This window comes from Opisthocomus hoazin, chromosome 6, assembly GCF_030867145.1.
Source record: "Opisthocomus hoazin isolate bOpiHoa1 chromosome 6, bOpiHoa1.hap1, whole genome shotgun sequence".
Taxonomy (NCBI): Eukaryota; Metazoa; Chordata; class Aves; order Opisthocomiformes; family Opisthocomidae; genus Opisthocomus; species Opisthocomus hoazin.
The window spans coordinates 68,664,572-68,681,039 of NC_134419.1; the positions used below are offsets into that span (position 1 = coordinate 68,664,572).

Here is a 16,468-nt window from a genome sequence, read left to right on the forward strand (position 1 = left end):
TTCCAGGGCAAGCTGTTCGGGGAGGCTTCTAATTCAGACTGCTTTGCTCTGTGGAAGTAACTTTAAAGCAAAAATATCCCGGAACTAAGCTAGAAGGGAAAGGAACCAACATTATGATTATTCCGGCTTCAGGCCTGGGGACGTCACATGGGGAACAGCAGCACCCGCTACCGAGGGCTGCGTCGGCACCGAGCATCCAAAGAATCACGGCAGGGCTGTGCGGGTGCGGGAGGAGGACCACGAGGTGCAGCAGGGGACAGCGGGTGCTGCGTCAGGCAGAGGAGCCGCAGCATGGACCCGGGTGACCACACGCATCCTCGCCTTCTCCTGGGAGAGGGGCTGAGATTTTTAAATCACGCGGCGGCTGAGCAACCCGATGCTGCCTGACTGCTGCCTGCGCAGCGTTTTCAGCGACGACTTCTGGTGCGTTGAGCCAAGGCGGCAGAGAGCCTTCTCCCTGTGGGTGAGCAGCAGAGGGACGCCCTCAGCACTGCGCCGAGCCGGGCGGCCGCTCACGCCCGCGTTTCTGGCTAAGGTGCAGCCGCGTCCCCGGCGCGGTCTCTGGGCGGTTGGGAAGCCGTAGACTTCCCGCCTGACGGTGTGTTTGCCGGCACACGCTTTGTGAAGCGGGAACGGTGCCTTATCTCTGCTAGTTGGTGGGGTTAATAAAAGCCGAGCAGATTTTGAGTTCTTTGCCTGCCTGGGGGGCTTTCTGGCTCAGCCTGGCTCCCACCCCTGCTCTGGTCGGGCCCCGCTCCTCCAGGCGAAATCCTGCTCTCGTGGGTGCCGGGATGCCCACAGGCACCGCGCACGCCCCGGCCCCGCAGCAGCGTGCCGTCCCGCTCCGCTGCCGGCACACCAGCTCTCTCCGCTGCCTGCCCCGCTCTTCTCCAAGCCACCTCCAAATCCAGCTGATGCTTCATGCCCCCCCCCGGCTTCCAAATTTTCCAGGGATTTCCCGTCTCCATCCACCAGCCCACTTCGGGTGGCAGCCGGGGCACGCTGCCAGGCGCGGTGACGAGACGAGCCACGCCATCTTCGGTGCCGAGCCGGCCCGGCGCTGGCGCGTGCCCTGGGAAGGGCGCGTGACGGACACGCTCCTGCAGCCGTGCTCCCCAACAGCAGCCTGCCGGCCCCCCGCGAGCGGGAGCCGGAGGGGCCTGACTGCATGCGAGCCGTCTGGGGCATCGTCCCCTCTGGGGCGATTCAGGTCCCCGTGACGCTGCGGGCTCCGGGTACCAATTAACGCCTACTGACATGGCGTCCTTTGAACGCCGCTGTGACCGCTCTCCTCACCTCCAGCCAGCGCCGGCCCCTGCAATGCCGGTGAGCCCGGCGAGGCCCGCGGAGCCCTGCGGCAGCCGGGCATCAGCAAGCCCCCGCGCCCCATCCCTTCTCTGGGGTCCCCACACCCCAGCCCATCTGTGGGGTCCCCGCGCCCCAGCACACCGCTGGGGTCCCCACGCCCCAGCCCCTCTCAGGGTCCCCACGCCCCAGCACACCTCTGGGACGACGCTTCACCCCGGCCGCTCCCGCAGGGCTCCCCAGCAGTCCCAGACCAACCCGACCGGCCGGGCCGGAGCGGGGTTTGGCCCCGTCGGAGCAGCACCGTGGCTCGGGCGTTGCCGCCGCGGGCGGGAGCGGAGCCGGGGGGTGTGGGAGGGCACCTGCTGCCAGCCCGGGGCCAGGGGATCCCCTCCTGCTGCCCCCACAGACCTCCCGGACCCAGATCACAGGCGGCTTGTGGGAGCATGAAGGGAGTGCCAGGGGGTGACATGGGGTGGCAGGGGATTGCAGGGGGTGGCAGGGGGTGACAGGGGGTGGCACGGGATGGCAGAGGGTGTTGGGGGTGTCAGGGGGTGACACGGGGTGGCAGAGGGTGACGGGGGTGACACGGGCTGGCAGGGGTCAGGACGCTGCCATGGCGGGGGTCGCGGCGCCGCCCCCGGGGGTCACGGTGCCACCACCGCCACCGCCCGGTTCCGGGGGTCCGTTTGCCGCTGCGGGGGGGTGCGGGTCGCCCCCTCTCCGCTGTGCCCTCCCCCCCCCCCGGCACCCGGCGCGCCGGGAGCCGCGCAGCCGCCCGCACTCCGCAGGCGCGGCCGGGGCGGGCCGGCGCGGCAGAGCGCAGCGGCGGGGCGGGCGGCGGCGCTAGGACCGCGGGGCGGGCGGACGGACGGACGGACGGGCGGAGGGACGGGCGGACGCGCACGCAGTGCCGCGCGGGGGGCGGCGGGGCATGGGGAAGCGCGGGCGGCCGCGGAGAGATCCGCGGGGTGCGGGGGTGGCCCGGTGCCCCCTCGGGGACATCTGCAACAGGGGCCCGGCGGCGGGCATGGACACCTTCCTGTACAACGTGCAGGTGCTGCTGGAGGCCGCCCGCTACCTGGAGCGGGTCGAGAAGGAGAATAAGAGTGAGTGCGGGGCCGGGGCGGCGCGGGAGCCTGACCGCGGTGGGGGGGAACGGAACAATCACGCAAACTTTCGGGCGGCTGCGGGGACCGGGGGCGCGGTGACAAAGGGCGCCGGAGCCGGCTTGCACAGCCCCCCCCCCGCGGTGGGGGCACGGGTGGGAGCACCCCCCCCTCCTCGACGGGGGAAAGTTTGGGTGGGAGAGCGGAGAGGGACGGAGCGGGGGGGTGCGCGGAGAGGGGCCGGGGGCGGCAGGCCCCGCGCGGAGCCGGAGCGGGGGGGGGTGAGCGGCGACACGTCCCGCTCCCCGCCGGGGCATGGGCAGCGTCACGTAGGCAAGCGGCAGCGCTCGCCAGGTAGCCGGCGGGGAGGGCCGGGCCGGGCCGGGCCGGGCAGGGCGAGCGCCCGATGCGGGGCGGCGGCAGCGGCGCAGCCGGCCTCCGGCTCCGCGGGCGCGGAGGGGGCGCGCAGCCGGTGCCGTTCCTCCGCGGAGCGGCGTCCCGGGGGGAGGGGGGGGGGCGCAGCGGACAAACGCGCTGGGAACAAAGGGGCCGCCGTGCCCCCCCCCCCCCCCGTGGCGCTACGCGGCCGCGGAGCCCCACGCGCGGAGCGGACACCCGCGGCGCTGCGAAGCCCCGCCCCCCGCGGCCACATGGTTCGCACATGGAGGCAGCGCGCCGCGCTCATTGGCGGCAGCCTTCCGCGGGGCGGGGCCGCCAGGCCCTCTCCGCCAGTGAGCGGCGCCGGGGTCTCCCGTGTGACGTCACGCGTTGCCGAGCGCGGAGCGGAGCGGCGGGGGGGGGGTGGGCGAGCGAGCCCGGGGGTCCGGGTGCCGCTGGTCCCGGGGGTGTCACGGCCAGCCCCGTCCGCAGCCCCGCGCCCCGCCCGCGCGTTCCTCGGGTTTCCCTGCTGTCCTGTCTTCTGGTCTGCGGTCCGGTTTGTTTTGTTTGCCTTTTTTTTATTTAATTTTTTTCTCTGTTATTCTTTCTTCTAGTCTTTATTTTGGGATTTTTTTTTTCTATTTTTTATCTTGTTTCTTTGTTTCTCTGTTATTATTTCTTCTAGTCTTTATTTTAATTTGTTTTATTTTCTATTTTTTATTTTCTTTTTTCTGTTATTCTTTCATCTACTCTTTATTTTTATGTATTTCATTTTTTATTTTTTATTTTATTTTTTCTCTGTTATTCTTTCTTCTAGTCTTTATTTGATTTTATTTTCTATTTTTTAATTTTGTTTCTTTTTTTCTATTTTAATTTCTTTTCTATTTTTTAATTTTATTTCTCTCTTTTCCTCTGTTATTTTTCCTCCTCGGTTTTCTCTTCCCCCCCCCCCCCCCTTTTTTTTTTCCCTCCCCCCCCAGCACGCGTGCTGCGTTTTCTTCTTCGCCCAACTTCGCGAAGGGGCTGGCAGGCCCCTGGCCGCACATCGGCTCCGTGCCGCTCCCCCGCTATGGCCGCCGCAGGTCCCGCGCGGTGACGGCGCGGCAGCGTGCCCTTGTTCTGCGCAGCCTTCGCGGGAGGGGGGTCCCACCGCCGGGAGAGAGAGAGCCCTTGTCCCCCGCTCGCCCGCGACAAATCCACGCTGCTTTTCTGGTTTTCGAGAGTTGAATTAATGTTGGGGTTGGGTTTTTTTCCCCTCCCGTGCTAATTGCTGTTCCGTGACGACTCCGTGAAGCCGTGCGGCCGAGGAGCTGAGCCGGGAGCCCGGCAAAAACCGGGTCCGCGCGTGAGAGCAGCGGCAGCGCTGTGCTGGAAGCCGAGCGTGGGACCGCTTGTTTCGCTTCGGTTCCTCATTTGAGAGTGCTCTGGTCTTGCAGGGGAGCTGTCAGAGTCGTGTTCTGTTTCGGCGGGAGGGTAGAATTTTGAATTTTTCTCGCCATCGAGGTGGGTGGTGTCTGGTCTGTACGCTCCGCTTAAAAATGCATCGTTTTATGCGGTTCCTCACGTGGAACTGGAAAATGAGCAGGACGGCAGCGTGCGGGGTTTTACGGCTAAATGTTGAAGAGAGGTGTTTGCATCCAAACAGCCCCATTCCTGAGCGCTTGTTTTCACTGAAGCTTTCCCCAGCGATCAGCATGGTCATAGCACTGAAAACCCTCGCTTTTATTAGGCAATTCTGCAAAACCTTTCAATATTTTAATTTGCGGTCGGGACGATTTAGGTTGAAAAGTCCCATTTAACCGAGGGCTCAGCTATTGGACGTGCTGTTCAGAACGTGACCATTGTGAACCAGGCAGCTTTTACGTCTTGCTCCCAAACAAAGAGAAATGCTGCCGGGGTTGGAAAACAATCTCTGGGCGTTACGGCCCTGTCTGAGCTGAGGAGTAGCTGCAGAGGCGGGGGGCTCGTGTCCTAACATAGGTACGCGGTCTTACTGGGAAGGGACTTGTGTGCAGAGCTGGGGTTATCGCAGCGAGAGGACACTGCGTGTGTCCCTCCGTCTGCCAGCGCAGGAGCGATTGCTGAGCGCACCCCGGGCTGGCTGAGTCAGTAATCGTACAACCATAGAATCATTAAGGTTGGAAAAGACCTCTACGGTCATCAAGTCCAGCCGTCAACCCAACACCACCCTGCCTGCTAAACCATGTCCTGAAGTGCCACGTCTACACGTTTTTCGAACAGCTAATGGCTGGTCGCTCCTCGTTACAGGCTCCCACCTGGCAATTAGCAACGGCAGAGGAGACCAGCTCGAAGGAGTTTGGTGATGGGGACTGCGGCCAAACCGCGTCGCGGGCAGACTCGGTGCTTGCCTGCTTCCTGCAGGATGCCTGGGTCATTTGACCGCGGTGTCACGCAGGGCTGTAACGAGCTGTTTCGGTGTCACCCTGTCAGGAAGGCGGCTGAGTCACGGCCCTGTTGTGCGAGGTGCTGTACGTGTGGGGAGTGACAGCGCCCTGCCCCAAGGAAGCAGTCTTAAAAAAACAGAGGTGACGGGTGGGTGTTTGTCAGCTCCTGGCCAGGACGGGGGCCGGGGCTGGGGCTGGGTGAAGCCCCGCGATGCTGGCTGGGGTCGGCGTCACAGCTCTGTGGAAGCTGAAGGGCTCCTGGAGCCAAAGGCAGGAATTGAAGGAAGGGCTGTAAAGGCTGGGTGGGCTCAAGTGGTTTTGTTACTCATTTTATGCAGTTTCTGATAAACCATGCTCAGTGTTCACGTTTTTTCTTCCAAGCCTTTGGTGGCTGCACCAGGTTATTCACCTTTGTTAAACACTGTCCCAGGCAGGGGTGGGTGCTGTTTGGTAGAGGGAACCCCCCCACCCCAAAAGGTGGAGGCAACCCTGTCTCTGGCGGACCCAGACTCTTCTCGGATGTCCCAGAGTGTGCACCTCACGCCTTCTGGTGTGGAGGGGGGCAGGTACCAGGCCCTCTCAGCCCCCCAAACACCCCAGCTTCCCAGCTCTGCCTGCAGGCCAGCAGTGCGAGGTGGATGGTGGTGCAGGACTTTCAGTTACGGCAGCAGTTTTCTACCTGCCTCGTGCCTGGGGAGAAATAAGGAGGTGATTTTTTTACATTTACAGATCCCACATCCCGTCGTGGTGGTGAAGAATAGCAGAGGGGCTGGGTGTGTGGAAACCGAGCCGCAGCGCTGAGCGCCGCGGAGCAGAGTAGGACTGGGGCAGGGGGAGGCCGTGCTTTGGGAGAGCCCTTTCAGCACCAGCAGCGAGACCACCCGTGTAGTATTCGCTCGCCTTTAAAAAAAATCAAAATAGAAATTATCTGTATTACAGGTAGTAATAGAGCAGGGGAGTAGAAGGGAGGTGGTACTAGGGGAGCTGGAGCCCTGTTATCAGACTGCTTGGGTAAACTGGAGTATTTTAGCTACTGCGATAGAAGTGAATTATTTTTCCAGTTGAGTCTCTGGAAAGGCGTAACAGTGCTGCCTGCCTGCTTACTGCACTTCTCGTGGCGAGGCCACGAAACCCAATCCCAACGCACCTTGCTAGCGGACATGTACGGGTTTCCAAATGACCTGTTTCTAGAAATTTAAGCTCGGTATCCAAGGGATAGAAACATCAGATGAAAAGAAATTACAGCGGCTGTTTTCAGAAATGAAAGTTGCACTGAGGGCAGCTCTGTTGGTGTATCTGTAACCTCTGCAAATGCCGCTTCGTAAATAAGCGTGGCTGGAAATCTGTAGCAGCTGAAATGCTGGAGTTTGGAAGATGTCGTCAGAGGAACCTGAAGTGAACTCAGCTTAGGTTTAGTACGTGCCAAGCATCCCCTTTGTGCTTGTGGACTCACGCTTTTGCCAGTGGGAGTCAGATAAACACGTGATGAATTCTTCGGATATGATGACTTACCTGTAATCGACACGGTATGTAATACGTACTGATCTCACTGCAGATACAGATGTATGTTGCCATATCCTCTTCTAAAAGCCTGAAGGCACGCAAGCCACTGTAACAGCGGTGTCCTTATTCACAAGTCTAGTAGAGGTGGGCGTGCATGGGACAGCGGATGTGGGCCCCTCGCAGAAGATAGCTAGATCTCCACAGTCTCACTTTGAAGTGCTGGCTATGTTTATTGACCTTGTGACCAGGAATAACAAACAGGTGACCTTAGATTTGTCCTCTGCTCCTGAATAATCCTGTCTGAAGGAGAGGAAAACTGAACCTTGAGGGTGAGTCAACAGTATCTTCATCACGTGGCTCCTTCCATTGTTTATGCGCTGTTTGGGGTCTTTTTTTGACAAGCCAGAGTAAAGATGTATCAGAAACCTACAATTAGTGGAGGGCGGAAGGAGACAAGACCGCCTTCAGTGTGTGTGCAGATCTCCCATTGAATCAATGAGAGCTGAGCACGTGGCTCGAGGTTGGTATAGATGGTCTTGGATCGTAGCGTGATGCGATGTATGGAGCAGTACAGGGCTCCTTTGTTTATATATATTTCATCCAGCTCATAATAAACCCCTTTCATTCCTCCTGGTTCGTGACCTGGCCACAGTGATTCACATGTTAGCCACTTCCAGGTTGGGTTATTTTGACTCACGCTGTTTGGACCTCAGCATAAAATTCAGAAGGCGGCCACAGCAGGGGAAATGACAGGGCAGAGGTAAAATCGTGGGTCTGTGCCAGAAGCACTGCTGAGAACCGATCACATCCCTTGTCAGCAGAGCATCCTAAGGGCTGGCAGAGAAGCACCTGCCCTTGGCTGAAGAATCCTACCTTCTTATGATTTAGCTGAAGGACCCCATCCTGTATATGACGTGTTTTTTTCTTATGGGAGATCCTCTTACTTAATTTTGCAGCTGGATGAAGTCAAATGACTTAACCAAAGTCACAGAGTCAGTCACTGACTCAGAATAAACTGGGGCACAGCACGGGTCTGAAAACAGAGCAACACGTCTCCCAGAGGAAAGGAGCAAGTAGCCCGCAGAGCCAGCAGACCTGTGGCTTTTACCTTATTGATTGGCAGAGCTTGATCTTTGAATCAGAGTGAGGTGTACGGCATGCGCTCGATTCCTGTTCAAACTCTCGGATATCCAGGTGGTGTGGCTCTGAGAAATGCCTGTCCTCAGCAGTGGATGGGTTCCAGGCACCAGTGGGAGTGCTGAAAGGGATTATCTGATGCCTTGCGAAAGAATGAGGCTCCCATATGAGAAATGAGGCCGCGTCCTGTAGGCAGTGTAGGTCCCTACCCAAAGGTACTGCAGGCGTTGGAAGGGTGTTGAGTAGGTGGGACTTTTGGAATGTTCTCCAGCCCGCCGCTGCAGGTCCTCCGATGCTGAGCTGTTACAGTCATGAGTACAAGGATAGAGACCTGGTTGTTACAGCGTGGGCTGACAGGTGGGATATTCAGGTACACCAGAGATGATTTTCCGCTGGCTAGAAAAACAGGACTTTTATGGATTCGCTGTCCCCAGAAATTTGGGGACTCAGTGAATCTGTTCACTGCTTTGGGAGCTGCAGAGAATGGTTCCTTCCGGAGATCTCTGTTCATGCCTCGGTTGCAGGAGTGCTAGGATTCAAGGCTTTGAGAGCAATGTTAAGAATTTGCAGGGTTTGTGTGAAGGTGGGCAAAAGAAGCTCTTGCAGCTGTTGCCATCTTTGTGTTCCTCCCAGGAGGCTGCAAAGAGTTGGGTCTAGGAGGAGTTTAGAAAAAACAAAGAAGGGATGGAAGACTAGGCAGTTTAGCCAGAGGGATTTCTCTTATTGAAAATAACTTCCACGTTGCAAAGCACTGTGCTATTTCTAAGCCTCGTGTTCAAAGCAGAGGGTTGGGCATCTGGATTCATGAGCTGTGTTCCTGTTCCACCTCTAGCTTAGGGTGTGTCTTCATGCGAGCGATTATGCTGCTTACACCTCAGTTTCCCTTCCTGCAAAGTGGAAAGCAAAGAGCTAAAGTCATTGCAGGTTTGAGAAGCTTAAAGCATAACTTTCTGGAAAGCTCTTAGAAGATTTCCCTGATGGAAGATGCTAGTTTAATGCAAGTGATGGTGATGTTGGTAAAAACCAGACCACATCTGCTCTACCTGATTAAAATAGTACAGCAGCATTTCAGATGTAAATATTAATTGATTTCTGCACTGCAGATTTCTTCTTGGATATTTAAATTGTTGCTAAGGAGGAGGGAAAGGCTATCAGGGAGATTAACAAATCCATTATTAAGGCTGGAAATGGAGGGCTGCCGAAGTGCCATTTAATAAAATGTAAAAAGCCCCTTTCTAAAGGGTGAAGCAGCAGAACACACAATGAAAGTGAATCACAGCTGCCAGAAGGGATGCCAAGCAGCCAGCACTTATAATCAGAAAACTGTACTTACAGATCATTCGGAGCCACTAAATTAAATGATCTCATTCTGCCCTAAAACACTCTTCCCTTAGCCCCTCCCCAGCGTTGCCTGTGGATTGCTCAACCACATTTAAAATGTGACTTTAGGGGGGTTTTTGGTCAGCAGTTGAATAGCATCGGGCCTCTCGGTGCCATTCACTTTCCACCCACTTTTGTTTCTGTCACACACGACTCTGGCGTTTTGCAGGCTGACCTGCCCACAAGAGCACTTGGGGCGGCAACGTAAAGATTTGGCAGATCTGCCGTGGCTCCGTGGTTGGCTTGCCTGCCTCTTCAGGGCTCCTGCTTTGGGAAGATGTCCCACAGTTTATTCTCAAATCTGTCTTTGTTCCACACAGATTTATTTTTTTTCTAACTGTATATTGTTCACTTCGGAAACAAAGACTTGGAAGCTGAGCTGATGTGTAAATGGAAGAGCTGATCCTACATCATTTCATGCAGAAATGATCCTGCTGTTACTCTCTTACTTCATACTCTCTTATTTTCTACCTTGAACTTTGGCTGCAGGAGGCTGACACTTTGATAGGCTCCTAAACTACCCCTTCATTTTCCAGCCGTGGCTTTCCCTATTTAATCCTGGAGTGGCACCACAGATCTCCGAATGTGCCATCGGAAAAGCTAGTGGCAGCGGATGCTGACAAGAACCTGTCTTGAAGTGATTTTGGGGCTTCATCATGGGATTTGTGGGGGGGGTTGTGGTTTTTTTAGTGTTTAGTGTTGCTAATCCTGAGAGGCAAATGGCTCCCCAGTTTGGGAAGCAGGTTAGAGGGAGCGCAGTCAGAGCCCAGAAATGCTCTTGCGTTAACCCCGCTGTTGCAGAGAGGTGTGTGCACCTGTGTCCTTTTCCCTTTGAGAGTCATCCAAGGTCACATAAGCAGTCCCTGAGACTGCTCAGATTTGAAACTTTCCACGTGCCTCTAACAATCTGCTCTGTTGGCAGTTTCCAGTGTAGAAAAAAGAGGTGAGGAGAGAGAGGAATACTTCCTCCCCTGAGTTCTCCCCCAGACGAAAGCCAGTCTTTACAAGTGCTGTGGTCTGCCTCAGCGTAGGTCCGCGAACGGAGGCCGTCCGGCCTGAGCAGGTCTGGGGCTCGCTTCTCCGCGGTGCAGAGTGAGGGAGGTGTGTCCCCAAAGGTGTCCCGGCTTCCTTTCTTCTTCAGCTATCCCATCTTAAGAGAAACAAACCAAATCAGCCCTTTGAGATTCAGAGATGAAAAGGGCTGTGTAAGAACTCAATAGCGGTATTATTTTTACCTCCATCAGCTGCAAGCCTGCAGTTTTCTGAGGAAACCTCAGAAATGGTGAGTCAGCGAAATGTGTTTAAAGAAAAGTTAGCTACCCTGAATCCACTTTTTTCAGGCCTTCTTGAGTGCTGCCAGCTCCTGCAACTTCGTCACGAGTCTGCTGATACTTTGTGCTCAGCTTAAAGCTCTTGCTACCAGACACAAGCTATTAACAAGAGTCTCAGCTTTTCTGTTGTTTTTAAAGGTAGTTTTCCAGCTCCCGCTCTGATGGAGTGATGCTTGCGAATGTAACCAGTCACAGCCGAAAGGTTCAGACCCCAGAAACACAACCCTGGTTAGAACTACAAAACAGTCCTTGGAGGGTTTCCAAGTCAGTGTCAGTTTGAGATTCAGATTTTTACTCTGGATGTTCTGATTCTGGTTTTGGATATTCTCCGATTGTTCCCTTTATGAGCGTAGATCAAATATTTTAGACACTGATATCATACAATTAAATGCTAGCCGTGTTTTAAGCTCGGTTCCAGCAAATGTTAAAGTAGTTGGCAAAATTCAGTCACGGAGGTGATCATAAGGGGTTGTGCCTGTATGAGAATCAGCACATGAATACACTGTCAAGGCGCTGAGATGAGTGGATCGAACTGCGAGGTGTGGGCGTGACAGTATTGAGATGTTGAGATGGCTGCCGTTGTTACTTGTTTACCTGCTGCTTCAAATACATGAAACGCTACATGGTGAAATTGCTCTCTGTGACATGTTTTTCTACGATCTCCAAAGGCCGCGTTCATGTTAAACAATGAGTTTTGCACCTCAGGCTCCCATCAGAAACACTGGACCAGTTACTCCAGGTGTGCCTTCCCAGAGCCTGGCACCTTGTCTTTGGTTACATCTCCACCGGCGAGATGTGGAAAGCTCCCACCCTGTGGCCGCAGCTTTTTCTTTTGTACTCTCTCTTTGCTTTATTCTTGCCACAGTCTTGGCCCTTCTACGTGCGGCAAGCCCTGCTGTTTGCAAGGAGAGGGATGAAGTGGCTGTAGGTCCCTCCTGCCTCCTAGGCCATGTCCGTCACGCCCCTAGCATGAGGCGGAGCGCGGAGCTCCGGCCTGCAGGCTGCTGTGGCATGGTGGCGGCTGCCCCAGCCAGCGGTGCCGGCGGCCCGGGGGAAAGCCGTGCCCGCCTGCCGCCCCACCATTTACAGCTGGGTGTCGGGGCTGCGAGCGCTGCTGGGTTGGTGCTGCTGGCGCACCGGGGTCTGCGAGCCGGGAGCGGGGACAGGGCAAACCACCACCACCTCGGGGCCCGAGTGGGCAGGGAGCTGTCACCTCAGGGGCTGGGTGGGCAGGGAGCCGTCCTCGGGGCCCCGGCGGGCAGGGAGCCATCACCTCGGGGCCTGGCCGCCATGACCGCAGGGCCCTGGCGGGCAGGGAGCTGTCACCTCAGGGCCTGGCTGCCATCACCTCAGGGCCCGGGTGGGCAGGGAGCCGCCACCTCAGGGCCTGGCTGCCATCACCCCGGGGCCCCAGCGGGCAGGGAGCCGTCACCCCGGGGCCCCGGCGGGCAGGCCCTGGTCCCCCAGGCGCGGGGCCCGGCGGTGGCGCGGGGCCGGCGGCGGCGCGGGGCCGGCGGCGTCCCGCAGCGCGCGGCGGCGGCGGCAGAACTGCATTTCCCAGGCAGCCCCGCGGCGGCGCGCGGCACCTCCCCCCCCCCCCCCCCCCCGTCGGCGCGGGGCAGAGGTAAACAAAGTGGCGCGGGGCGGGGCGGGGCGGCCGGTGGTGCCGGTCCAGGCGCGGGGCTGAGGGGCCGAGTCCCGGCAGGGCCCGAAGTGCCGGGGAGGCCGGGCCGGAGCGGGGCTTGCGGCGGGTGCCGCGCTCCGGCGGTAGCGACGGGTGCGGGCCAGGAGCGGCTCTCGCCTCGCTGCCTCCCCCGTGGGGAGGATCCCGGTCCCGGTCCTTCCCCCGCCGTTTCCTCGCGTGTTCCCTGGCCGCCTCCGTGCGCCCACCCCCGGGGAGAGCCGCCCCCCCCCCCCCGGTGTGAGGAGGCCCGGGGAGCGGGCAGAGACGGCGATCCCCCGCGACCCCCCCCCGCCGCCGCCCCCGTTGCCAGCGGGGGAGCTGGGAGCGTGGGGGCGGAGGGCGGCCCGGGGCTGCGGGGCGCCCCGGGGGCCGGCCCGGGGGCCATGGAGCGGGTCCGGATGATCAACATCCAGCGGCTGCTGGAGGCGGCCGAGTACCTGGAGCGGAGGGAGAGAGGTAACGGCGGGGGTGCCGGCCCTGGGCGAGGGGTCCGGCGAGGGGCAGGCGGGCGGCCCTCCGGAGGCGGTGGCCGAGGAGGGTGCGGTGTCTGGTAGGAGGAGAGGGGGTCGGACTGGGTGACCCGCGGAGGTCCCTTCCAGCCCCTGGCGTCCGTGGTTCTGGGGCAGGCAAGGTGGCAGGGGCGGCTCTGGGGTTGCCGAGGCCCCGGTGGCACGGCAAAACGTGCCCGGTTGCCGGCGGCTCGGGCAGGAGCGGAGAGGCGAGGCGCGTTCCAGGCTGTCACGCTTTCCTTTGGTGTTTTCAGGTGTTTGAGCGGTCGTCGTCCTTCCTCCAAGGCTGGCAGAGCCTTTGCACTCCCCTTCCTCCCTTTTCCCCACCTCCCAGCCCGCTTCCCTCGGAACGCAGCATCAGTCACTTCCCTCTTGTGAGCCGCGGTGGTTCAGCCGGGCTGGCGGGTTAGCGGTGAGGCCTGCCTGCTGAGCACTTCTTTCTTGTTTTTAATGACTCTTTTTTTTACGCCCTGCCTGTTGCTTCTCACGCAGAGTGTGAACATGGCTATGCCTCGACCTTCCCCTCGGTTCCAAGTCCTGGACTACAAGACCCAAAGCCCACGCGGAGGCTGAGCCGGGCGAGGAGACACAGCGGCAGCGGCAGCAATGCGAGTATTGCCAACAGGTATGGTGTGGGGTGCAGGGCTGGCCGGGAGGCTGACACCAGAGAGGAAGGCTGGAGGCAGAGGAGAGAAACTTACCCTGTGGGGAAAATGGGAATAGTCTGAGCGCGGGGGGATTTGGAGCTGGGACACGCAAGCACAGGGTCCCTCCTGGATCCGTAGCACGGAGAGCAGAGGGGACACTGGGGAGCTGTGTCTGAAGTGCCCCTGCCAGCTGACTCTGTGCCAGGGCTCAGATGCTGCAGAGGGAAGGGGAGCAGGGAGATCTGTTTGCAGCGTTCGGGGAGGAGGTAGGCAGCAGCTATTCCCATTATGTACAGCTGATGTCTTTCCAACCCAGAAGTCACTGCTTTTAAGGGATAGCGTGCGTGCAGCCTGAGTGCTTTGGGATTGTAATGACAGGCGTGATTTGGAGCAAGGAGATGATGTTTTGAAATGGATCCCCTACAACAAATGGGAGAGAGGGAGGTGGCTGGCTGCTATGTACAACATGTTAAAAATTCAGTTCAGGAGAGCGAAGCTGTCTTTCACTCTGCCTTTCAGGCCAGTGGGATTTCCCAGTTTTCTATTTCTTAGTAATTGTATAGCTCCATGTTTTTGACACGTCTCATGTTATACAATGCCATATTTCTTGGTTTCTTAAATCTAGAAGAGACAACGGGATTAAGCCTATCATTTGGTGTTGTGGTAGGATCTACCTCTCCCCTCTCATTCCTGTTCTTTTTGTTTTCTTTTGCTCCCTTCTGTAGAATTGTTCAGACCTTGCTGAGACCTTCTGGGATAGAGAAACTTTAGAAAGATAAAGTATGATTTTGAAAAGGCAATTGCAAGCTTGCATTTACTGCAGCAAGGCCTGTGCAATCCATAAAATGGTGGCAGGTGGCTCAGGTGATTAAAGCTTTCTTAAGGCCATTGGGAAGGAGCTGTAAAGGCCTAGGGGAAAGGTGCCTTTGCTTGCAGTGATTCTGCTTCGGCAGCATTTGATAATAAAGGTTGTTTGAAGTGACGTTAGGACACCTTGCTGTGGGGAAGTTTTCTTCATCAGGATCAGCATATCCTGAGCTCTTTCCATGCTGCAAGTTTGTATTTGCTTCCCTCCTTCATCCAGTCTCTCATGATTTCAGGGTGGTTGTAGCCCTTTAGTGTTTCCCATGAACCAAAGTCCCAGATCTCAGTGACTTTGTGTTGGGAAATGATGGCAAATGCTGAACTGAGATCTGTATTTTTCCCCTCTAGGTTTCTCTCATACTATTTTTCCATCCCACACCTCTTTCTCTCAAGGGCCTTTGTCATGGCAACCTGCCCTTCTCCAGAGGAGGGCTGGGAGCACATCCCCCTCAGGAGCTCCATAGCGCCGAATCCAGCAGCCTGTAGGCTGCAGAGGGATGCAGAGCATTCCCTGTCCCTGGGGCCTGGGTGCTCGGCGTGCCCTGCCAGCACAGAGCCCCCAGGCACAGCTCTTGTGGGGCACCCTTCTGTGGTGGGACCAGCCCGCCGGGCCGTTTGACGTGACAGGCTGAATATGCTGATGTGGGGGGAAAGACAACAGAGAAGCCAAAAACATACTTTCTAGTCGTATTTCAAACCTTCATTATACAAGGAATACTGAGGCCAAATTGGATCTTTCGAGTGAGAGTGCTACCCAGTGTGTCGCCTCCTGCGCTGGTTTCGGCCTCAAGGGGCGACTAGTGTCAGGTCCACCTCGGGCAGAGACCGAAGTGGGTCTTCTGGGGCGCTCAGACCTTACATGCACAGTTGGAAATGGAAGTTTCTTTTAGCACAAGCCGTAGTAGCTTGCACTTGCTGTAGGAGATGGCAGGCCTTCCAGATGGCTGCAGTGCCGGGAAGTGACAACTGTGAAGTTCAGGGTGCCTCCGAATTCACTGCAGTGTGTTTTGTGTGACGCTGAGTATAGCCTCAGCCTTGTTTAAGGAAGGCTCTGTATCATCCCTTCCTGTTAAAATCAAAGGGTCAATTCAGTAAGTTCTGTTTAGTGGAGTTTGAATGGAATCTGTATTAATTATCAAGCCACTGATGAGGGGCAAAACTTACATTTCATGTATGGACACGAGATTTTCTTAGATTGTTTTTGTCTCAAAATGTTTAATTAGTGTAGAGAAATTATGCATTTAGATCTCGTGCAGATCTTGTCATTTAAAAGCCTCCTGTGAAAATGGCTCTCAAGCAACCTTGGCAAAGCACAGTTGTTTTCTTTTTTTTTTTCCTTTATTTATACACTTTTACAAATTGACAGGTGTGCGTTGTTGCTGGTCTTTATTGAACCAAAGAATCCATGATTATGTCGTGCAGGGTATTTACAGAGCCTAGATGCTCTTTTAAGTCATAGTTTGAATCCAGGTATTTGCCTTTGGCCTTTGCAGCCCAGACACGACAGCTGTTTCTTCGCAACAGGCTCTGTGCTGTCATGGCACAAACACCCAGAAAGTTCTGAGGAAAAGGCAGCCCAGCTCTGGATGGCAATGGTGGAGCAAATCTTATTCTTATAGAATTACAATGGTCTCCCAGTCCCAGCAAAATAGTTGTTTTCTACCTCAAACAGGGGAGTGCAGATAAGAGGGAAAACATTGCTTCATTATTTCTAATTTACATGATGCATTTTTAAAGAAGAGTGTTTTGGCTCAGGTTCTCTCTTCCTTCGTCTCGGTTGCGCAACTGACAGCATGCAGATTGCTGCAGAGGAGTTCCCCTCTGCAGTCCTCTGGACGTTAGCTATATGTATGGGTAGTATTTTGCATGGGTATTTTAAAGACCTGGTGTTTTATGCTGTGAGTTCAAACCTGAATGTGTTTAAAAATATGCAGTCTTGCTTTAGTCAGGGACATTTAGGTGCTGAAAATTACCCACCTGCAAAAGTATGTGGAGAATCACAGTCATTGTGACCTGGAGTTCACAATAAACAAGGAAAACTTTAAAAAAAACCAGTCCCATTTAACACATAGCTAAAAGCAAAAACCCAAACAGATCAATTAGCCAACCTGTATTAAATTAGAATTTAATCTTGCCTCTTTTTTTAATTTGTTCATGACAAAAGTATTTTCTGGCTTTTGGACTGGGATGAAAAATTAGGGGAGATTTATTGTAAC

General features: G+C 56.2%; 1 protein-coding gene across 2 annotated transcripts in view; it reads left to right on the forward strand.

Annotated features, from left to right (window-relative positions):
* Positions 1 to 2,239: 2,239 nt before the first annotated feature.
* The window catches only part of MXI1 (MAX interactor 1, dimerization protein), a 56,962-nt gene continuing 42,733 nt past the window's right edge, over positions 2,240 to 16,468 (forward strand). Inside the window, exons 1-2 of one of the 2 annotated variants that reach the window (XM_075423717.1) lie at positions 2,240 to 2,414; positions 13,234 to 13,366. In XM_075423717.1, coding sequence (XP_075279832.1) covers positions 2,240 to 2,414; positions 13,234 to 13,366 — 308 coding nt within the window. Of the gene's footprint in view, positions 2,415 to 12,212; positions 12,689 to 13,233; positions 13,367 to 16,468 lie in introns of those variants that run through there. The other variant, XM_075423718.1, reaches the window with a different exon arrangement.